The 24,492-nt window shown below is 39.1% G+C and overlaps 1 protein-coding gene across 2 annotated transcripts in view; it reads right to left on the reverse strand.

Moving 5' to 3' along the window:
- LOC144594540 (cytoplasmic polyadenylation element-binding protein 2-like) overlaps nt 1–24,492 on the reverse strand; it is a 94,977-nt gene that overhangs the window by 13,745 nt on the left and 56,740 nt on the right. Inside the window, exons 5-7 of one of the 2 annotated variants that reach the window (XM_078401227.1) lie at nt 11,118–11,141; nt 1,185–1,361; nt 1,001–1,090 (exon numbers count right to left, since the gene is read on the reverse strand). In XM_078401227.1, coding sequence (XP_078257353.1) covers nt 1,001–1,090; nt 1,185–1,361; nt 11,118–11,141 — 291 coding nt within the window. The remainder of the gene's footprint in view (nt 1–1,000; nt 1,091–1,184; nt 1,362–11,117; nt 11,142–24,492) is intronic. The other variant, XM_078401236.1, reaches the window with a different exon arrangement.

A 24,492-nucleotide genomic window follows, 5' to 3' on the forward strand; every position in this document is an offset into this window, starting at 1 on the left:
TGCTGTAACTATTTCATTTGGAAGGAATATAGAAAACGTATTCAATAAAAACTTCAGAATCAGCTGAAAATACAGCTTGTTCGAGTGCAGAGGTAAAAGTAAGACAAAGTTGTGTTTAGATGGTTTGGAAAAGCAAATCTGATGAGTCAATAAGCAAATCAGAAGACCAAAATATGGGTGCGTTGGATTTATAGACAATAGGTGCAGGAGGAGGCCATTCGGCCCTTCGAGCCAGCACTGCCATTCAATGTGATCATGGCTGATCATTCGCAATCAGTACCCCGTTCCTGCCTTCTCCCCGTTCCCCCTGACTCCGCTATCCTTAAGAGCTCTATCTAGTTCTCTCTTGAATGCATTCAGAGAATTGGCCTCCACTGCCTTCTGAGGCAGAGAATTCCACAGATTCACAACATCACTGATTGAAAAAGTTTTTCCTCATCTCAGTTCTAAATGGCCTACCCCTTATTCTTAAACTGTGGCCCCTTGTTCTGGACTCCCCCAACATTAGGAACATGTTTCCTGCCTCTAACGTGTTTATTTGTGTCAGCTGAAAGATTAAAATGCAAAATAATCTAGATTATCAACTGAATCAGACTACTTTTAGATTTAACATTCCTCTGATAAATCAATGAGGCAAGTGCCTTTGCAACACGGCTTGTGCATCGAGTTGTAGGAATGTTCTTTTCCAAAACCAATAAACCACTCAGTAAATATTTTAGTTCTGTATCTGTGCTTTATCCAATATCACTTCACCCAATACACAATTGGAAACCTCTCCATGATTTTAGTCACATTCCTAAAACACAACTTGTCTTTAGTAGATTTGGCCTTGCGCATAATGCCTCTCAATCAGGATACCAATGATTTTGGACCCGACAGAAAAATAAAATTTAAAAAGGAACCTGAAATAAGTCTGGATAACATTGTTCTGGTCTCAAAATAACTATGTAAAATTCATCTACAGGCCAAAATCTCATTCATCATTAGATATTTGCCTTACCTTTTGGTGGAAAATAGGATTTGCTTTCAGCTTTATGGGGCCAGTCGACAACCAAAGGTCCAAAACGGCGAAAACTGGCTGTAATTTCATCTGGAAAAGCAGCATTTGATAATGTATACAATCTCTATGAAGGCAGTTCAGAATTGAAGAAAGAACTCCATAAAAATTTCACAGTGAGCACTACCTTCATCAATATCTGGTGGAAGGCCACCAACAAATACTTTTCGGGAGTATCGTTCAATTCGTTCTCCGTTCTGGTGAGATGAGCAGCAATTAACAGAATTCAAAACGCCAGGAACAGTCTGGTCACCATGTCCGTCATCAAGAAAACCATCTTCGATGGGGAACAATGAGGAACGGCCTGAAAAAAAAAATCAATTTTGAAAAAGAGTTCAGTTGTAACAAAAGATCCAACTTCTTGAAACATTTTTTTCAATGCAAAAGATGACAAAATTTAAAGCCTATGTAAAACTAAAAACATCAAATTTGTTTACAACAGTTTGACTTGCATATTACTCAAGTGTTTATTTCCCCTGCCTCTTCAAAGATATATGCACAGAAATTCTGATATTAACTTTGAAGAATGTAGGGTTAAGAAATATATCTACAAATAGTTTATAACATCAATCCTAATTAAACCTATAAGTTTAATTTTGTAAACCAGTTTATATTACCATGCATTGATAAAAGTATTGATGGAAGGCATTTCTTTGATCATCCATAACACTTGCAGTCTCTCTCTGCAGATGTACCCTGATCTGTATAACCAGCATTATATTTTTTAGATTTCTTGTACTTCAAATTTAAAATGACAGTGATTGCTTTGCCATTTTGGATTACCACAAAGTCTGTTCACTTTGAGGCAAAGACTAGGAAATACCTTTCCAATCAGTCAGAGAGTCGTGAATCTGTGGAATTCTCTACCTCAGAAGGCAGTGGAGGCCAATTCTCTGAATGCATTCAAGAGATAGCTAGATAGAGCTCTTAAGGATAGCGGAGTCATGGGGTTTGGGGAGAAGGCAGGAACGGGGTACTGATTGAGAATGATCAGCCATGATCACATTGAATGGCGGTGCTGGCTCGAAGGGCCGAATGGCCTCCTCCTGCACCTATTGTCTATTATCTATTATAACATAAACAGAAGCAACAATAGGCTATTTGGTTGCTCTGCTGTAGGTTCATGACTGATCTTTTACTTCATCAGTATTTTTCTTCACTAAACACATATCTAGAACATTTCATCTCAGTCTTCAATATACTTAGCAGCTGAGTCTTCAGTCCTTTTGGATAAAGAACTCCAACGATTTATGACAAATTTACTTTCACTCTTTGAACTGTATCTCTCAAACCCACAGCCTCTACTACCAATACAGAAAGGAAAATCTGAAGGCTGTGGCATCCCTTTAAGCCCCACACCAGCATAACTTTGGTTTTCTAAACCAACATGTCGAGGAACCAACGAGAGAACAGGCCATTCTAGACTGGATATTGAGTAATGAGGAAGGGTTAGTTAGCAGTCTTGTTGTGCGAGGCCCCTTGGGCAAGAGTGATCATAATATGGTAGAGTTCTTCATTAGGATGGAGAGTGACAAAGCCAATACAGAAACAAGTGTTCTGAACTTAAAGAAAGGTAACTTTGAGGGTATGAGGCGTGAATTGTCCAAGATAGACTGGCGATTGATGCTGAAAGGGTTGACGGTGGACATGCAATGGAAGGCATTTAGAGGTCGCATGGATGAACTACAACAAGTGTTCATCCCAGTTTGGCAAAAGAACAAACCAGGAAAGGTAGTGCATCCGTGACTAACAAGGGAAATCAAGGATAGTATTAAAACAAAAGATGAAGCATACAGATTAGCCAGAAAAAGTAGCATACCAGAGGACTGGGAGAAATTCAGAGTCCAGCAGAGGAGGACAAAGGGCTTAATTAGGAAAGGGAAAATAGATTATGACGGAAAACTGGCAAGGAACATAAAAACTGACTGCAAAAGCTTTTATAGATATGTCAAGAGAAAAAGATTAGTTAAGACAAATGTAGGTCCCTTGCAGTCGGAAACAGGTGAATTGATCATAGGGAACAAGGAGATGGCAGACCAATTGAACAAATACTTTGGTTCTGTCTTCACTAAGGAAGACATAAACCGTCTGCCGGAAATAGCGGGGGACCGGGGGTCTAATGAGATGGAGGAACTGAGGGAAATCCAGGTTAGTCGGGAAGTGGTGTTAGGGAAATTAAATGGATTAAAGGCAGATAAATCCCCAGGGCCAGATAGGCTGCATCCCAGAGTGCTTAAGGAAGTAGCCTCAGAAATAGTGGATGCATTAGTGATAATTTTTCAAAACTCTTTAGATTCTGGAGTAGTTCCTGAGGACTGGAGGGTAGCTAATGTAACCCCACTTTTTAAAAAGGGAGGGAGAGAGAAAATGGGGAATTATAGACCAATTAGCCTAACATCGGTAGTGGGGAAAATGCTAGAGTCAGTTATTAAAGATGTGATAGCATCACATTTGGAAAGTGGTGAAATCATCGGACAAAGTCAGCATGGATTTACCAAAGGCAAATCATGTCTGACGAATCTTATAGAATTTTTCGAGGATGTAACTAGTAGAGTGGATAAGGGAGAACCAGTCGATGTGTTATATCTGGACTTTCAGAAGGCCTTCGACAAGGTCCCACATGGGAGATTGGTGTACAAACTTAAAGCACACGGTATTGAGGGTTCAGTGTTGAGGTGGATAGAAAATTGGTTGGCGGACAGGAAGCAAAGAGTAGGAATAAACGGGTCCTTTTCGGAATGGCAGGCAGTGACTAGTGGGGTACCGCAAGGCTCAGTGCTGGGCCCCCAGTTATTTACAGTATATTAATGATTTGGACGAGGGAATTGAATGCAACATCTCTAAGTTTGCGGATGACACGAAGCTGGGTGGCAGTGTTAGCTGCGAGGAGGATGCTAGGAGGCTGCAGAGTGACTTGGATAGATTAGGCGAGTGGGCAAATGCATGGCAGATGCAATATAATGTGGATAAATGTGAGGTCATCCACTTTGGCGGCAAGAACAGGAAAGCAGAGTATTACCTGAATGGTGACCGATTGGGAGAAGGGGAGATGCAACGTGACCTGGGTGTCATGGTGCACCAGTCATTGAAAGCAAGCGTGCAGGTGCAGCAGGCAGTGAAGAAAGCGAATGGTATGTTGGCATTCATAGCAAGAGGATTTGAGTTTAGGAGCAGGGAGGTTCTGCTACAGTTGTACAGGGCCTTGGTGAGACCGCACCTGGAGTATTGTGTGCAGTTTTGGTCTCCTAACCTGAGGAAAGACGTTCTTGCCTTAGAGGGAGTACAGAGAAGGTTCACCAGATTGATCCCTGGGATGGTGGGACTTTCATATGAGGAAAGACTGGATAGACTGGGCTTGTACTCGCTGGAATTTAGAAGACTGAGGGGGGATCTTATAGAAACATATAAAATTCTTAAGGGATTGGAGAGGCTAGATGCGGGAAGATTGTTCCCGATGTTGGGGGAGTCCAGAACCAGGGGTCACAGCTTAAGGATAAGGGGGAAGTCTTTTAGGACCGAGATGAGAAAACATTTCTTCACACAGAGAGTGGTGAGTCTGTGGAATTCTCTGCCACAGAAGATAGTTGAGGCCAGTTCATTGGCTATATTTAAGAGGGAGTTAGGGATCGGGGGTATGGAGAGAAGGCAGGTACGGGCTACTGAGCTGGATGATCAGCCATGATCATATTGAATGGCGGTGCAGGCTCGAAGGGCCGAATGGCCTACTCCTGCACCTATTTAAAAAAAACCTTTAAAAACTTGGAAATATATCCACCGTTCTTTGACTAAATCCTAACCACAGCTTTTGAGAGCATCTTTAGTAAATGCTCAATGTGATGGCTGACCACCATCTTCTCAGGGGTAATTGGTAGTGGGAAATAATTGCTGGGTTTTTTAGTAATGCCACATCCCCAAAATTAATAAATGGAAAAAATACTTCTGAGAACCTAAGATTTTACATGCTTATTTATCAAAATAAGTATTCTGCTTCTACTTTGAAATTTTTACTGATTTGGTTCATTCTTCTGTTTCAAATAATAACTAAGTATCCATGTTCTTCAGCCATGTGTAATAACAATCAATGCAATTGATAGGAAAGAACTAAGGCTGGCAGACAGAAGAAAATATTCAGAACAAAGCTTGCCATATGTACGAGAATCAAAGAGGTGCTTTAATGAAAATTAAAAAAATCTGGAAACTGCAAGTTGTAATCCAGAGGCAAGTCTATGTTTCATTTCTTGAGAATCTTGGTGTCAGTTTTAACGCCATGTAAATCTAAGGTTTTCACCCCATACTTAGGTTCTATAATTTTGATTTAGAATTTAATTTTAAAAAGTGCAAATGGCAAGTAAAGACAAAGTAGGCATTCAGACTAAAACATGTGAGAAACTGTACTGACAACATTGCAGAAACTGAAAAATATTGCTCTTTTCAATTTGTAATGTTATGTCCAATTCTGGGGTTATTTCAGATAATAAGCACAAATCTATTCTTTCATACATGATGATTAGCAATGTGTGCACGCTTAGGTACAAGTACAGAACTTTTGTCCCAGATGAAAAAGCAATTTCCAACCAATCACATTCTCCATTCCCTGTGTTATTTTTGTATAGCCATTAACCATTTCAGTCAAAATACACAAGAGACTGCAGATGCTGGAATCTGGTGCATAAACCAAACTGCTGGAGGAACTTACCAGGGCAACCAGGATCTGTGGGGGCAAAAGAATTGTTGAGGTTTCAGATTCATCTCCATTAGGACATGAACTGAACGCTGGCATTGTACTACTCAGTAACACAAGAGCAAGTGTGACTCAGTCTCCTCGAATAGCTCTCACCATACCTCACCAATATCAATTTTGAGCCAAAATCTGCAGTTATTCAGTACACGAAGAAACTGCCCAGATGTAGAATCCATCTCACGGTCTCATAAGGTTGCAACAAAAAAACTTCAAGATATTATCATTCACCTTGGTTGCTATCTTTAAGAATTTTAAGAATTCAAAATGACAGAAGTATTAATCATGTTGGTGGAGAGGAATGTGTTTACTAAACACCCTATTCAAAGGACCCCATAACTATAGCTGGAAATTGTACAAAGAGAACATGAGGTCCAGGATACAGTAGAATTTGTTGCTTTAAATAGTGGGTCCTATTTGTTGCAATTTGCTCATGCGAATAGGAGGATGGGAGTGGAGCAATGTGGCATGGCATTTTATTAAATAAGTTATACTGTGAAATTACACTCTTGGGTAATCATGTTGAGTTTCACCAACCTCATTTCACAAAGTATTCACTTAAAAATAAAATAGATTTTCACTCTAGAAAAGCCAGGAATGTGAAAGAAATTCTATGAATGAAGTTTTAGTGATAAAGTAAAAAACAAGTTCTATGCAAAAAAAACAACTGCTGGAGGAACTCAGCGGGTTGGGCAGCGTTAATGGAGGTGGACATACACTGTTTTTAGGTTGACCCTTTTTTTCAGCTGGAGTCAAGGGAGGTGGCTGGTGAAAGCAGGTGGGAGGAAGAGGTAGGTTAAGAGTTGGGAAGTGATGTGTGGATCCAGGTATGGAAGGGGTTCCACCATTTGCACTCTATTGTCTTTTCCTCTTACCATTTTTAGCTGGTTACTCTCTCCACCCTTCACTCCCCCATCTGATGCACCTGCTAATTTACCTGCCTTACTCGATCCATATTTCACTTACCAGCACTTGCTCAACCGGTTCCCCTCTATCAGTTACCACCACTATACTCTATTAGGATGAAGAGTCTAAACCCAAAACAACATCTGCCCATTTCCTTCCACAGATGCTGGCTGACCTGCTGATTTTTTTCCGCAGTTTATTTTTTTTAAACAAATATAAAATGCTCATATCTTATCATTTAATTATGCAATATTAGATATAAAGCCTTTGATAACGATCAAAACAGAAAAGCACTCGAGATTTTTTACACGGGGCAATAAAAATGTTATAAATTACTGTGCTTCTATCATTTCCATAAAATGTGTCATATTCTGGGATGTGTGGCTTATGTGTCAAATGGTTATAAAAACAATTTCTAATTATTATAAGATATCAAAAAATGAAAACACAAGGTTAGCTTGGAATGCAATGAAATCTGTTTAAATGAAATGGTCTACTAGTCTTAGAGAATAAAACTGAACTTTCCTGGCAACCAAAATTGTGGAAATACACATTAGCTTTATCTAGGAAAACATTCACATCTTGTGTTCCATAGGACCTAAAACATAACTGTACATTTGCTAGAGCAAGTTTTATATTTTACTTAAGGGGAAAAAGAAAATTCATTCTTAAATAGAATTTATTCAGCTTCATGCAAATTACAGAAAGAATGTAATCAAGACACGAGTTTACTGATCCATCTGGTTAGCACAAAGCACAGGAAGTGCATTTCTCGATAAATAAAATTAACATGGATCTGCTATGAAAAGAAACCCTTCATAACAGCATGGTTTTAAACGCAAGATTCAAACTTCCTATAAAATTGGACAGCTGTGATGAATCCTTGTATTATATATATTTAAAAAAAATTATATTGGGAGGTCAATTCTTAAATTGTTTCTTTTTATGTGACAACTAAAATAACAGTAATTGGGTGCATGCAGATCATTAAAAATGCTGATAAGGTAGAATACCACAATAAATTAATTGCATTGGATTTTAAATCCTGGCAACAAATGGCACTTAAAAAATGCATCTATCTAATTGAAGCCAATCACCGGGTACATCTTTGGAACAGATCTATCAGGTAACATTAAATTATTTCTATATCTGAAACATACCATCGTTAATGCTGAATACAAAATAATGTGTGTAATAAAATGAGACTTTTGCTCCTTTTATAATAAAAGGTCTAATTGTATTGTTTTTTTTATTCTTAGGTTGGCCCTGGGGATCAAAGATTTGCTTCCATTTTGGTTTGATTGGATGAGGTAGCATATAAGGCCTAAGTGGGAACTGGAGATTTTCCTGCTAATGGCCAGGTGGTATTCGACAGTAAAAGCGAGGTAACATGCACCTTCTGCCACTTACATAAAGTTTCTACATGTTTATGATGTATTCATTCAAGGTTCTCAATATTGTTCGATTGAAAGATATTGCATGGTAACGGGTCCTTCACCCAATCAGTTCCAAGCTGACCATCGATTACACGTTCGCACTAGTTCTATGTTATTCCACTTTCGCGTCCACTCCTTACACACTGGGGGCAATTTACAGAGGCCAATTAACCTACAAACCCACACTTGGAAAGAAAATGGAATGGCCATTGCATCACAGGGAGAACATGCAAAGTTCATAGAGATAGCAACCAAGGTCAGGATTGATCCAGAGTCTCTGGCGCAGTGAGACAGTGGCTCTGCAAGCTGTGTCACTGTGCTGCCCATATTATCCAGTTCCTTCTCCACTTTAAGAAGTCATGGGCTAGTAGCTCATAACAACTGTCATGGATCTTGCCATTTACAAGTCTTGCATCAGGGCTGGAAGAAGCTTGGCTTGCCCAACAGACCAACTGAATACAATGAGAGAATCAATGCAGGACACGGGAGTCTTGGAGAGGTCTCTTGACACTGTTTCTTCATGTCCAAATAAATTAAGGATTTTGCCAAGACACTTCGGTCTTTTTAGTGTCTTGCTGCAGACAGATTAAATGTTAGAAACACACACGAGAGCAGTAATCCCTGTTACTTGGTAGACCAGGTCTTTTGTGCCAGGTCTTTGGGTGTGGTGTTCAACAACCCTTTGCCCAACCAACCAAAGGATGTGATATGATAGAAATAACTTTTAGGTGCAAAAATAGATTATTTTACCCAAGGTTAGTGAGGCAAAAAGTAAAAGCCAGCAGGCATTGCAGTAGAAATCACGTGGATATGCAAGGACATAACTAGGTCAGGCGTGGTGCCTCCCTTAGCCTACATGCATAAACTTATCACATTAGCAAGACAATTGTAAGTTGCCTGATCATGACAACATATAACTCCCGCAAAAGTGAGACCCTTCTGAGAGAGTAGGGTAAAAGGTAACATAATCCTATGCTCTATTTGTTATGTTCTTGAAAATTAGGAAAAACAAAGATGTTTTGGAAATAAAAAATCTTGAGCATAACAAAACTTTTTTTCATTGAATTGCATGGGTTCTAAATGTGGTCAACTGAAGAATTCACTGAGGGAAAAAAAAGCAATTCAGTAGCTATACATTAGTGCAGATTTAATGTATCCCAAAATAAGAACTGAATGGGAAGGAAGCACTAGTAAACCATTCATTCAGTCTCTTGTGCCTAGTCGGCAATTAAATAAAATTACAACTGATCTTGTATCTTGGTGTTATTTTCCTGCATTCATCAATTTCCTTTAAATATAGTGTCTAAAATATATAAAAAAATTCAAACTGTTTAAAACTGTTATCTTCAGCCAAATCATTACTTTCTTTAGTTCATTCAATCAGGGGGTCAGAAAATTGAGGAAGAGAAAGGGGATGTCAGTCCTACTCTATCAAATGACACTTGGTCTGTAAAGGAACCTGTAGCTGTCCCATACTGTATGGAGGAGATGGTATAACAGTGAAGCAAGCTTCAAAAAATTAAGGAACAAATGAACTGTACAATTAGAAATTATTGAACAAGTTTTCAGGTTTAAGTATCAAAATAGATCAGAATATTGTGTTAATACTACATTCATAAAACCTTCATTATTAACATAGAATCCAAGCCAAGCCAAGCCAATTTTGAAAATTTGCATACAATTAGTATTTTTTAAACCATAATCACCAACTATTTTTTGTTGTGTTGTTCAGCCATGCAATTATGCAGTTACAGTGGAAGATCTCCAGTCCAAATACATCCTAAATCCAAATGCATTCAGAATTCCCACCAAAATGTATTATGGGTGCCTGATCATGTATTTTCAAACACTGCCATTTTCAAACAAGGCAGTAGTCCTTGTGCTTCCAGGAAGTAGCCAAGTGATGCCATGGGAAGGCATGTTACACTTATAATGATGAAGAGCATTTTAATCATACAAAAAGTAGATTGGCGTTAAGCATAACTTTAGAGAATCTGGTGTTGGTAACTAAAATTGCATATATTATGTTTCATGGAAAGCTATTTAAGTTTTATGTTAGAATTATTCAACGGGGCACTGTTAAACACAACAAAATGAGCTGATTGCAATTAGCTTGTTTATAGGCAGCTTAAGCAGCTTTGTACCTGTTCCTTAGGAAAAGATTGATTTCATCAGTATGTGCAATTTAAAGATCTTTTCGGGTTCATGTGTACACGGCAGTAAAAAGCAAGTTGTGAAATAGCATACAATACCTAAGAAGCGCAAGAAAAGGTCTGCAGATAGGTCACAGGGATGTAGTATGGTTATTAAAAGATAAAAACTTCGGAAACAAATTTATATAATGAGGAGATGAGCTTCATCTGGCATTGTATTCTAAGAAACATGCTTAAAGGAAGGCAAATAAATAGTCTCTGGCATGAAGAAAATAAAGACAGCAACTATTTGTGTATGTACATAGATGGCTGACATAGAGGTTCAAACTGCTGGTGATACAGAGAGTGGTCATCTTCAAGTATTGAAGATGATGAATTTAGAGATAACAAATGGGTGCAATAGTTTGATACAAACATTGTGAAGATGACAGTGAGACACGGAAAAATTGGACCCGTGGTCTTCCAGATGAAGGGATTGAATTTGTGGTTTTGACCCAACTGAAGGCACTAATAACAATTGTAGTGGTGGGCAATCTCAAAAGAAAATCAACATGGAATCTCAGATAAAGTTGGGAGATCAGAGCATAGGAATTAGGGGGAAGAGGTTCAGCTCTTGAAGCATGATTATATTTACTGCATTCATTAGAGATTAATCAAGATGTTGAGATCTTCAACTGTAGTTATTTTCTCTGTAACTGAATTCCATAAAATCATCTAATCTATCATTCAATTAATTGTCAAAAATAAATAACTAATAATTAATCATCCAATAGTACAGAATAATTTAAAAGATACAATCTAGTCAGCACTAAAAAACAAATGTTTACCTCGTCTTCTCCCATAACTTCTTGCTGCATGCAAACAAAGGATAAATAGAATTTGTATGTGGACTTAAAGTTCATAGAATGTAAGCCAAGTAAAATGCAAAACCTTTACAATAAAGTTGCTGTGACAGCTTAATGAATCCGCATCCCTTTGTACATGATGATAGCAATTTTCAAAATCTAAAACATTTAAGTTTTCTTCATACAAAAGACAAAATAAGGATCTGCGTTGTCAATTCATAACTGTGAATAAAATTTGTGACCACACTCTGCATTCAAGAATGCTTCAAATTTATTACAGAACAAATATTAAACAAATCAGTTGATTTAGTAACTTTAAATGGTACTGCTTCAGATTACATACTTACTTGGCAATATGCCGTTAAAATTCAAATTACTATTAAATGAACTGATTTTATATAATTCAGTATCAGCACAATGTTCATAGAAGTACATTGAACAATCTTAGAAAAAGGTTAAAGTTTGATGTATTTTTAAGGCATTTTGAATGGGGAGAAGAGTCAATGACACTTTAGAGAGTTCTTAGCATAGTCTAGGAGAGGGGAGCTCTGTACCTGCAGAAAGCGGGTTTATCATTGAAATAATCTAATTAGACTTCAACCTTGCTTCAACCTTGCATTCTCTTTTCAACTTCAGGAAGCTGGAGTTCTACAGTTGCAGAAAACTGTTAGCTGAAAGGAAGCACGAATAGCTGAATTCAAAGTTAGCATCTTTACAATACTGTTTATGCCCTATAGGAGCAAGAGTATTTCCACCAGGCTCAATAGCACATTCAAAAATGAGCACCCTTCCACTTCCATAACCTATCTGCTTCAGTTTGCATTCACAACCATCACCATCTGCTCCTCACCACAACACCCATTATCCTCTCACTGTAGACATAAGCCCCATTTGGTCTCCTCACCCCATATCCAGAATCATTCACAATTCCCAGTTCACCACATATCCTGCTTGTAAGCATAACAGAAACGTAAAGCAGAACTTTGGGAAGCCCTTTATCCAGATTTCCACATCTCTGAACAATGCACCTATTACTGTAATCACACTCAATTTCTCTCAGAGTCAAAGTCCAGGCCTTTTATAATAATTAATGTTAAATGCTTTTAAAACATTTTGTTTAAGGTTAAAAAAAAATTGAAATTTAGTTAATTCCATAAAAGCTGCCCTAGGGAAAAATATATAATTTTAAGGCAAAACCCTGCTTGTCATAAACATTTGTAATTAAACCTTCCTCTTTAATCTTAGACTAAATTTTGCACTACTTCCCCCCCACCTGTCTGATCAAACAAGGTTCAGCTCCTTCCCCCCTCCTGTGTGGTATCTGTTTCTGCTGCTTGATACAATTCTTAATGTTTAATAATTTCCAAATTATATCCAAGGTAGTAAACCAATTTCCATATGTTTCAATGGGTTACTTCAGATTCATAGAGCCTCAAATGGGTAGCCAGCTTCAAATAAATTACATTGATAATAGGGTATGAGCAGGAATTACAAATGTTAAAATATTCCTAGCACCTGGTCTGTTTAAACTAAACCCATCTTCCCATAGAATGCTACACTGTACGTTAAGACGTTTTTCATGCATCTTTCCAAAAGTTTTAAAATGGCTTGTTATTTTATGTTTCAGCACTTCTGAAGGCTGGAAGGAGAGACTATTAAGCTCTTTAGACAATCAAAGACCTGGTGGTGCAGGGCCAAGAAAATACACTGTTAAATTTGCAAATCCACCCCCATGTCAGTTCATCAAGACACAGCCTTAGCCAGGGGATGCTGGGATTTTATACATTTGCTCAATTTCTGGGATTGTGGACCACAAATTATCCCTTTTACGGCTGCCCAGTCCCATTAATGTATGCAGATACCCTGGCTTCCTGCAGGTATCCTTAAGGGCCTGTCCAACTCAGGCAATTGTTTTGGCGACTGCCGGCGACTGTTAAAGTCGTAGCAGATCGCCAACATTTTCTTTTACCCGACGACAATGCCGAGTCAGGTCGAGATTACACCGTCTTCGGAAACATCGCAAAATTTCCACACTGTCAGTGCTTCTCCGGCGTCCTAATTTTCGTTGAAATCACTGACAAGTCGGTAAGTACTTGAGAGTTTTGAACTATAACATCTTGTATGGGTTACTTAAAAACCAAGCTTCACTGTAACAAGGCATAAACTGGATTTACTTCCAGTTTACTAATAGCAGTATTAAAAAAAAAAAAATTTAAAGTGGTGAAGTGGATTTTTGTGAAAAGTGTGTAGGCATTCTTTGTAAATGTCCGGGAGATGCATATCTGGTTTCTGGGAGCCCACTTTAAATGTAATGGCTGATGGCCATAAACATCGCGAAAATTCCCACGCTTACCGACAGTCAAACTGTTGCCTCCAATCTACCTGTCAAATGTCCTGACGGTAAATAAATTGGTTAAACATAAGCATTTTATGGTATTTTGAAATGACTTTACTTATTTTAATATTATGTGCTTCTAAATGCATCTAAGAGAACCTATCAAATCTGGGGACAGCATGCAACAGCGCCCGCAATAAGCAACAAGCCAGCTGTCGCCGAGAATTTTCAAACCGGATGATTTCTCAGCGATGCGCTGAGATCCACTATAATTTTTGGAAGACTCCTCACGATCATGCCCGCGACACCCCGGCGAACTGTCGGCGACAGCCAAGTCGCCGGCAGTCGCCTTAAAATCGCCTAAGTGGGACAGGCCCTTTATAAAACCCAATGCTAATCAACCATGAATGCTGGAGGACAGTGGCAGAATTATTTCCAACCAATACATGCAACTTCATGGCATACCTATCATTTCAGCCATTACCATCGAACCAGAATTTAGTGATTATGTAAAGGTTTACCAGGAACACCAGGTACATCTAAAAATTGAGGTGGACTTCATACATGTTAAGAGTGTCAATGGGATTTGTTCCATATGAATTATTATACAAATAGATTAAATCAAACTTGCATGTAATAACAAATCATACTGTAAGAATAGCTCTAGATATATAAAATAGGAAGAAGGTAGGTAAAGTAGGTGTGGATCTCTACAGACTAGGGTGATGAATTTATAACATGACACAAAGAAATGGCTTATGTGTTAAATTATTTTTTGCATCAGTCTTCATCATATAGAATACTGCAAATATATTTTCGGTAACAATTATTGAATTTGAAATAACAGGAAGGAACTTGTTAAAATCTTAATCCCAATGCATAAAGTATAAATGGAACTCAGAGGGCTAAAGGACAAATTACTGGGAATTAACCGCCTGCACTCAAGGGTTTTAAAGGAAGTTGTGATAGATAGTGGACCCATTAGTTATAATTTCTCAAAACTTGCCAAATTCCATAAGGGTGCTGGAAGACTGGAAAACAGCCAATTTGAATCCTTTGTTAAAAATTGGAGGAAGGCTGAGGGTGGGGAACTAGAGGCCAGTTAGGTTTACATCTATGGGTGTCAAGGTGCAGGAATCAATAAACAAAGAGGAAATAACTCATTTGGGAAAGCTCATAGTCAAATCTAGTCAACGTGGTTTTATGAAAAGAACATAATGTTTGAAAAATTCCCTCACATTCTTTAAGGTGAAAGCTAGAGTTGAGAGATTGAATACTGTATGTGTATTGTGTTTCAGTTACATCAAATTTACCAAATGAATGCAAAAAGCAGCTAACTATACTGGGGGCATTAAAGTTTAAGGGTCCAATAACAACATTCTGGCTGGATGGGAAATGGTTCACAAAACATATCACTTTTTGGCAAAAGCTGATTCAGTACATCCTTGAACACTGATATCTATTTGGCAAAGTGAAAAATTTCAGTCACAAAGAGCAGGTCAAGTCAAATTGCCAATTTTGGCAATACTGTAGTTCAATTAAGTAACATGTACTCATCAACCACCTACTCACTACTGTTCAGTTTTACTTTGGTCAGGATAGTTTGGCCTGAGCATATGACAGTCTTAGTTCAAATGCAGAATTTAGAGTCCTATGTCAAAAGTCAGCTGATAGCAAATCAGCATATAACAAGCTAGCACAAAGATGCCATAATAAAGCTCAAGGTAATGCAGGTCATGGGGAAATTCCACCAACGAGAAGGTAGGCACAAAATGCTGGAGTAACTCAGCGGGGCAGGCAGCATCCCTGGAGAGACGGAATGGGTGATGTTTCGGGCTGAGACCCTTCTTCAGATTTCTCCACCAACTAGAGTTATCTGTTGCACAACAGAAGATGATTGTGACTGTAGAGTCCAAATGGCTCTGCTCCAAAATCTAATTGAAGAGGTTCATGAGCCCAAAAAATTTCAGCTGCTTCATGGAATCAAATGCACATGAATTGTTTGGAATAACTGCTCACCATTAGATCCCATTAGCAATTCCCACAAGAAAAAACGAACATGTTAATATGTAGCAAATGCAGTACAATACTTGAGAGGAAATAAATAATATTTACATTACACAAGTGTTGAGCAATAGATTGAAACGTCTAACCTCTACCTTGTAACTTTCAGTGATATTACCACATTGTAATCAGCTACTGGTCAGTCTGAGGAGCACTATTAACCCGAAGCTTAACTGGAGTAACAAAAATAGATCAACGGAAAACATTCCTGGTGGGATAGCATCTCTGTTCCTTAAGGTAACAAAGACCTGGGAAATTGAAAGCCTGGACTATTAATGCTGAGATTTGTTCAAAATGCTAAAGTACTTGAGAATTTAACTTCAGATAAATGTGGCTTTATGAAAGCTACTATCAGCAAAAGTGACTGGCAAAACTACCAGACTGCTGAAACTGTTAGGTTAATTGCTAGTTTAGCTACTGAACTTTCCCCAATGTTTGCCACTGGGGAAAGTGATCTTTCTTCCTTACCAGTTTGGCCTTTGACTTCAAATCTACACGAATATGGTTGACTTTCAACTATCTTCAGACGTAAACTAATCACTCCGTTTAATGGCAATTATAAACCGATAATAAATTCTTGCCTTATCAGCAACACCAATATCTGATGTATGAAATAAAAATTGCCCAGGTTTCCACTCCAAATAACAAGTGTGATATAATACTTGTCACAAAACATTTTAAAAACGTTTAGTCACTGTTATGAGCTCCAAAACATTACTGATTTTAATTGGCATTGATAAAATTATAACGACATACATCGATTTGGAAAAAACAGTAATTCAGGAACTATTAAGCACTTCAGCATATTCTCAGGATAGACATTAACCAAGTGTTAATTTCTTCACACTGCACTATGGCTCCGTATAACTCGATTTACCACAAAGATTGCCATATTTCTTTACCAAACATTATAAAATCTAGAACATTTCTGATTAATATGTACTGAATGATGCTAGAATGGGAATTAGCAATTAACTGAATTCATAATGTAAACCGAAGTGTATAAAAACAATAACAATGGCGAAAAAAACATTTGAAGGATCTCTGACGTGAAACATTAGCTCTGCTTTTCTTCCTACAAATGCAGTATGGCCTGCTGATTATTTCCAGCATTGATGTATTTAATTTATATAATAATTATAGTTTGTTTGTTTCTTTTTTTTTTTGGGGGGGGGGGGGGGGGCGAAGTGCTCATGGAAATCCAGCAAAATCTTTAAGAATCCCATATTTAAAAGATACAGCCACAAGCAGCATTTTGCTCATAGACGCAGGCACCACCTTTCTAGTCCAGGGTTTCCTGTAAGTTAGCAACATTAAAGAGAGCAAAATTGAATGCCCACTTATGGTCTGGAACAAAATTGGGAAGTAGTTTCTTCAATTATCATGCAAGACTCACACTATTATTAATATTGAAAAGATGTCAATTCTGACCATTGCATAGTGACTGCACTTAAACACCTGACCTACGATTTTGTAGATTCAAGCTCGACTTCATCAAGGCCTTTGACAAGGTCCTGCATGGTAGGTTGTCCAGAAGGTTAGATTGAAAGGGGTCCAGGATGAGGATGCAGAGGATTTGGAAGAAAGTTGATTTTCAGATTGGAGGTCTGCAATTAATAATGTGGCACATGGATTGGCGCTGGGTCCCCTGTATTTGTAACAGATGTCGATGAATTGTATGAGAATTAGGTGGCACGATTAGTTCGTTTGCAGGTGACACTAAAATCGGTGGCATTGTGGACAATGAAGAACATTATCAATGTTAATTACACTATCTAAATCAACTGGGAAGTGGGCAAAGGAATGGCAGATGGAATTTGACTTGGCTAAGTGCAAAGTGATTCATTTGGAAAGTAAAACTAAGCAGGACATACATAAACATACACGGCACTGGCTTAGGGAACGTTGTTGAGCAGAGAGATCGAAGGGGCACAGGGACTGTTCCTTTAAAGTGGCAAGATAGGTAATCAGGGTAATGAAGAAAGCAGTGAGCATGCTTGCCATCATCAGTTAGGGCACAGAGTAAAGGAGTTGCGATGTCTTGGAGAGAATGGATAGGATGGGAATGTTTACCCTCGAGCGAGGAATTGCCTTATAGTTTTTGGAGGGGCATAGGTAGGGTTAATAGTCACAGCCTTTTTCCCCATGGTATGGATGTCTGAAACCAGAGGATGCTGGTTCAAAGTGAGAGGAATTGTTTAAAAAGAATCGGTGGGGCAAGTTTTTTTCCCCCCAAACTGAAGGTGGTAGATATATGCAAGGTTCCCTCATTGGTGGTAGTAGAGGTAGGTCCAATCACAACTTTTGAACAAGTGCATGAATATTACATGAAAAGTTTAGAGAAATATGGGCTAAATGCAGGCATGTAAGAGTAGCATAAGCAGGTTCCTTCATCGACATGGATGAATTGGGTTGTGAGGGCCTCTTTCCATGATGTATAACTCTACAGTCTCTCACACATTAAGCTGATGTCGGTGCAGTAGCCTTTTAAAATGGCATCAGTTTTAAATGCCTCTTTTCACACTAAATTCCTTTCCTCTCAAGAGATACCTCGTGGCACAATTTGGGGGATTTTTTTTCCCTCCAATATCCTGCATAGTTTAACAACATGAGCCACCAGCTCTGCCAATTAATAAGATCAAAGCCTATCCTCTTTCCTTAAATTCACTGTTGCCCAATTCCAATATTGACCAATTCCCTCAGCAGTCAAACATCTAATCAGTCTCGAACATAGGTTATGACTGAACATCCGTAGCTCTCTGAAGTAATACTCAACCAACATTATAACAGATTACATGGTTATTACTTAACCGTTATTTATGGAACTTGTGGTGCACAAACTGGCTGTTACATTTCCTACATTCCAAAATTAACTACTCCTTTATTTGGTTGCAAAGCATTTGGGAAGTTATGTTTAGGAAAGCCACTGCTTAAATGTAAGTATGTAGGAAGGAACTGCAGATGCTGGTTTAAATCGAAGATAGACACAAAATTCTGGAGTAACTCAGCGGGATGGGCAGCATCTCGAAGAGAAGGAATGGGTGACGTTTCGGGTCGAGAGCCTTCTTCAGGCTGAGAGTCAGGGGAGGGGGAGATACAGAGATAAGGAAGTGTCAGGTGTGAGAACTAGACACAAAAAGGGGTGGAGATCATGGAAAATGTAGAATAGATCATTGTTACCTCGGAGAAGGTAACAACAAAGCAAACTGAGATGAAATGTAATCAGGGAAAGTCAGACTGGTCAGAGAACTGGGAAGGAGGATGGACAGTGAAAGAGGGAAAGCAAGGGTTACTTGAAGTTAGAGAAGTCAACAGTCATACCGCTGGGGTGTAAGGTGCCCAAGCAAAATATGAGGTGCCGTTCCTCACTCTGACAATGGAGGAGGCCCAGGACAGAAAGGTCAGTGTGGGAATGGAAGGGGGAGTTATAGTGGTTAACAATCGGGAGATCAGGCAGGTTTAGGCGGACTGAGTGGAGGTGTTCAGTGAAACAATCATCGAGCCTGCGCTAGGCCCCATAGATATCCACACCTCGATCAGTGGAAACAGTAGATGAGGTTGGAGGATGTGCAAGTGAACTTCTGACTCACCGGAAAAGATTATTGGGATGGACAGAGTCGAGGGAGGAGGTATAGGGACTGATGTTGCATATCCTGCGGTTGCAGGGGAAAGTACCTGCGGAGGGTGTGGTTTGGGTGGGAAGGGACGAGTTAAGCGGGGAGATGCAGAGGGAATGGTCTCTACGGAAAGCGGAAAAGGGTGGAGATGGGAAGATGTGATGGGATCCTGTTGGAGGTGGCGAAAATGTTGGAGGATTATGTGCTGTATGCAATGGCTGATGGAGTGAAAGGTGAGGACTGGGGGACTCTGTCCCTGTTGCGACTGGTGTGAGGGGGAGCAAGAGCGAAGTTGTGGGATATCGAGGAGACCCTAGTGAAGGCCTCCTCTATGATGGAAGAGGGGACCCCCTGTTCCCTAAAGAATGAGGGATGGAACACCACAGCTTGGGTGCTTAAATACAAGTGTTCCTTTTAAAAAACAACTTGAAGAAAAGATTTTAAACAAGATATGTTAATTTTTGCGAATCACTGGCATATTTAAATGGAAATTTACGAGAATGTGGAGCCACCAATCATTTTATACACCTTAATTAGATTATACTGTATCCAATAGGATATACGCTACCTATACAAATTGTTCAAGAGTTAATCTTTGAGCTCAGACAATGTTATGAATCAGTATTTGCAGACCTCAAGGCCAATATACTCTTTCCTGTGTTATTCCTAAAGGCGACTGCAGCGGCAATCTAAATGGGATCCAGCGAAACATTTTGTACAACTGAATTGAATCTGGAGAGTGGCACCCAAATAAGTCATTTTGAACTGCTGTTTCTGTCAACATACTGCAGTGCAAAAATGACAATATTCAATGAGCTGGTTAACTATACTGAAAATATTAAGTCTAAAATTTATGCTTGCATATTGTTTCTTTTGCCAAAAAAGGACAGCAGTAGCTCAACAGAAGTTGAATGACACTTGATCAGCAGCATTTTGCAGGTGCAATTTTTACAGCTGATCTATATTTACACAGATCATATAGAATAGCTCAATGTTTGGCTCCGCGACATTCTCATTTTACAAAGAGAATGCTATTAGAGTTGAGCTGCATGCATCCTGATGATTTCTCAGTGAGGGAACTGAGCAGACAGACTGGAGACTCTGGTAGGCAACTGAAATAAAATAATTGCCAGCTTTAAGGCATGGCAGTCTCAAAAATGGAACTGCATTTGAGTTGAGCTGCAATTGTTCAAAATAACCCCAGGAATGGAAATAGTTGCACAAAGTACCTCAGCATCAGATTAAAAGTTATTTTTGATAGCAATCCTGTGACGTGCCTGGGGATGTTTATGATGTTAATGTCACTACATAAATGCAAGCTGTTAATATTTTAATGCTCAGTACATTTCCTTCCAGTAAAATCATTTAGATAGTGCAGTAAACAGTTTACAAGCTTTAAAAGATCCATTTTGTAGGTACTATTGAAAATCCGAGCAGTGTAAAATGTATTTTGAATTACATAACATTCTGTAAAAATGTACATTTACATTTCTCATTCCATCATGTTTTTTGTGAACGATGAGCAATTTGAATATCAGAAATATCATCTTATCCTTTTGAAATTGCTTAACTAGTTACGTTTATTGGTTATTACTCTACCAATACCAAAGTAATATTTATTACATGTGGCAATTTAATTATGAACTGTTAAATAACTCAATTATGTCCATAACGAGTTTGTGCTTCTGGATTTCTCATTAATAAATAATCATTACATAAATGGTACAATATGAATCAAAATATAAAATATGTCAAAACAATACTATTCATTGCAAAGGAATATTATACATATCCAAGAAGTTAGCTTAATTAACAACAGAAGGAAATTTTCAACAACTGTGAAGGTCAGGCTAAAATTAGACCATTCCCTGATGCTGCAGGAGCGAGCTTCACATGTGACATTTTGATGTGAATTTTTCTTCCTTGTGTGGCACGTTCTTTTCACATCTATACCATTGACCTTTCTTGGGAATGATGTGATGCAGTGAGTCATAGTTTCTGCAGCACATTTTACAGCAGTTCTAAGAACCAGTCAGTTACTGGCTTCAGCAAACTGTAACACTCTAGAATTAACAACTCGATAAAATAGGATGTACAGATGCAACATGGGCATGTGCATTTCATTCAAGGACTTCAAATGAATTTTAAGCACTAAACAAAGAGCTTCTGGATTGTCAGTGTGCACCATATACAAAACACAAGGGAATCTCACTCGAAGTGGATCATAAGTCAAAAAGCTGGAACAAAATATTCTGCAAGTCAGAGAGCATCTGTGGAGACTAAAACAGAGTTAATGTTTCATGTCAATGACTTTTCATCAGAACTGAGATGCGTCAGAAATTAATCATCTCAAGTCCAAAGAAGGAAGAACAAAGAGAATGCCTTTCGTCAGATGGAGTTGATTGTTGACTTCAGGAAGGAAAAGCCGAGGGACCATGCATCAGTTTTCATTGTCAGGATGATAGTGGAGAGTCGATAGCTTCAAGTTCCTCACAACAAAGATGATCTGTCCTGGGCCCAGCACTTTGAAGCTATCACAAGGAAAGCTCATCAACGTCTATAATTCTTCAGAAATGTGAGGAGATTCCACAGATCGCTGGTGGAGAGCATGCTGGCTGTTTGCATCGTAGTCTGGCTCGGAAATACAAATGCTCAAGAACGAAGGAGGCTGCAGAAAGTGATGGACATTGCCTAATCGATCACGGGTACCCTGCCATCAAAGGGATCTGCTGCCTTTAGACAGCAACTAATATCATCCGAGACCCACACCACACGAGTCACGCTCTCTTCTACAATTAGGAAAGTAGTAGAGGAGCGTGAAAACTGTTACATTCGGGATCCAGAACAGCTTCTTCCCACCAGGTTCTTGAACCACCCTAAACTACCTATTCTCTGTACCAAATCACTATGAACTTTGCATTACTATGGTTGCTCTACGTACTTTGGTTTTGTCATTTTCATAGTCTTGTTTACTTAAGAACGATAATTTATTGTATATATTATTGTTGTTGCTGACTCGTATGCTTGCAAAGCTGCTGCAAGTAAGAATGTCAATTCTCTGGTTCATATCCGATACATAAAACAAATAAACACGCTTGACCAAGAGATACCAAGTGACAAGTGGCGATGTTAAACGAAGGTTGGTGGAATTTGAGAAGAATGAAAACAGAAGGAGAAGGAAACAAAAAAATATACTGGGTACAAAACACCTCTTCCAATTTATTGCACTGCATCGGAACTTATAACGTGCTCAATGAACAATTTTGGAACAACCAAACAGATTGGATAACCGCTCTGCATAACACCACCATTCACTCTAGCAATGCTTCTGAGCTTGCATGCCACTTTAATTCTCTATCCTACTCACTCTGTGTTGCCTTTGGCCTCCTAGACTGTTCTAATGAGACTTGTGGAGCAGAATCTAATTTCTAAGCTTGGCAAATAGAATTTGAGCTAGAAAGCATAGATACGGGCACATTGGCCAACAAGCCAGCCAAGTTGCCTAACCGAGCTGGTTCCACTTGCCTGTTCATGACCCATATCCCTCCAAATCCTTTCTATCAGTGTACCTGTCCAAGCGTTTTTTACATGTCTTAATTGTACCCGATTCAACCACTTCTGGCAGCTCGTTCCATGTATGCAACAACCTCAGTGTGAAGAGGTCGTTCCTTGGGTTCTTTTTTAATCTTTCCACTCCCACCTTAAACCTATGCCCTCTAGTTTTAGCCTCACTTACCCTGGGGAAAAAATATTTGGCTATTCACCTTATCTGTGGCCCCATGATTTGTGGCTCCATGATTTTATGAACTTCTACAAGGTCACACCTCAGTTCACTACGCTCTCAGGGGAAAAAAGCCCCATCCTATCCATAACCATATAACCATATAACAATTACAGCACGGAAACATAGAAAATAGGTGCAGGAGTAGGCCATTCGGCCCAGGCCCGTTCGGCCCTACCAGTCCACGCCGACCACTTTCTCTGACCTAGTCTCATCTAACTGCTCTCAGACCATAACCCTCCAATCCCCTCCCATCCATATACCTATCCAATTTACTCTTAAATAATAAAATCGAGCCTGCCTCCACCGCTTCCACCGGAAGCTCATTCCACACAGCCACCATCCTCTGAGTAAAGAAGTTACCCCTCATGTTACCCCTAAACTCTTGTCCCTTAATTCTGAAGTTATGTCCCCTTGTAGGAATCTTCCCCACTCTCTTTTTAACTCAAGCCTTCCAGGCATGAAACAGGCTCAACTCTTTTTTTGTTCCCTTCTAGTTTAATGACATCCTTCCTATAACAGGGTGACCACAAGTGTACATGGCAATCCAAATGTGATTTTAACAATGTCTTGAACAGCTGTAATATGGCTTCCAAATCCTGTACTCAGTACACCAATAGATGAAGGCATGCATACTAAATGCATTCTTCATCAACCTGTCCATCTGTAGTGCTACTTTCATGGAACTATGTACCAGCACCCCCAGGGTCTCAGTTCTATAACACTTTCCAGAGGTCTGCTGTTTATTGTATTAGTCCTGCACTCGTTTGTCTTATCAAAATGCAACACCTTGCATTCAACTGAATTAAATTCTATTTGTTAATCCTTTGCCCGTTAGCCCAGTTTAGTTTAGAGATACAGCGCAAAAACAGGCCCTTCAGCCCACCGAGTCCGCACCGACCAACGATCCCTGCACATTAACACTAGCAGATTAACACTATCCTACACACCCTAATGACAATTTTACACATACACCAAGCCAATTAACCAACATACCTGTACGTCTTTGGAGTGTGGGTGGAAAACCGAAGATTTCGGAGAAAACCCAAGCGATCATGGAGACAACGTACAAACTTCATACAGACAGCATCTGTAGTTGGGATTGAACCTGGGTCTCTGGCACTGCAAGTGCTGTAAGGCAGCAACTCTACCGCTGCGCCACCAAACCCAGGTCTCTGGCACTGCAAGTGCTGTATGGCAGCAACTCTATCGCTGCACCACCGTGGCCGCCCATTGATCAAGATCATATCGTAATCTTAGATAACCTTCATTATAGCTCTCATAACCTAACATTAAATTAAGATGGTTGAAATCAGATCATGAATTGTTATGCTTTTTTGCTCTTAATATATTTAACATAGCACTCACAACATTTGCTTTTTATTTTATATGTCCAGTATTACATAATAGACATAGTATTCCCACCAAGGCTTGAGGAGGAGAGAAAACAGGAAATTTCTAAAGTGTTAGCTAAAAGTCAGCAGTAGGGAAAGGAATGTTATAACAGAACACTTTGGGCTGGATCTTGAATAATGAAGAGATGCCACACAGGAAGGAGAT

Source organism: Rhinoraja longicauda, chromosome 1 (genome assembly GCF_053455715.1).
Source record: "Rhinoraja longicauda isolate Sanriku21f chromosome 1, sRhiLon1.1, whole genome shotgun sequence".
Classification (NCBI taxonomy): domain Eukaryota; kingdom Metazoa; phylum Chordata; class Chondrichthyes; order Rajiformes; family Arhynchobatidae; genus Rhinoraja; species Rhinoraja longicauda.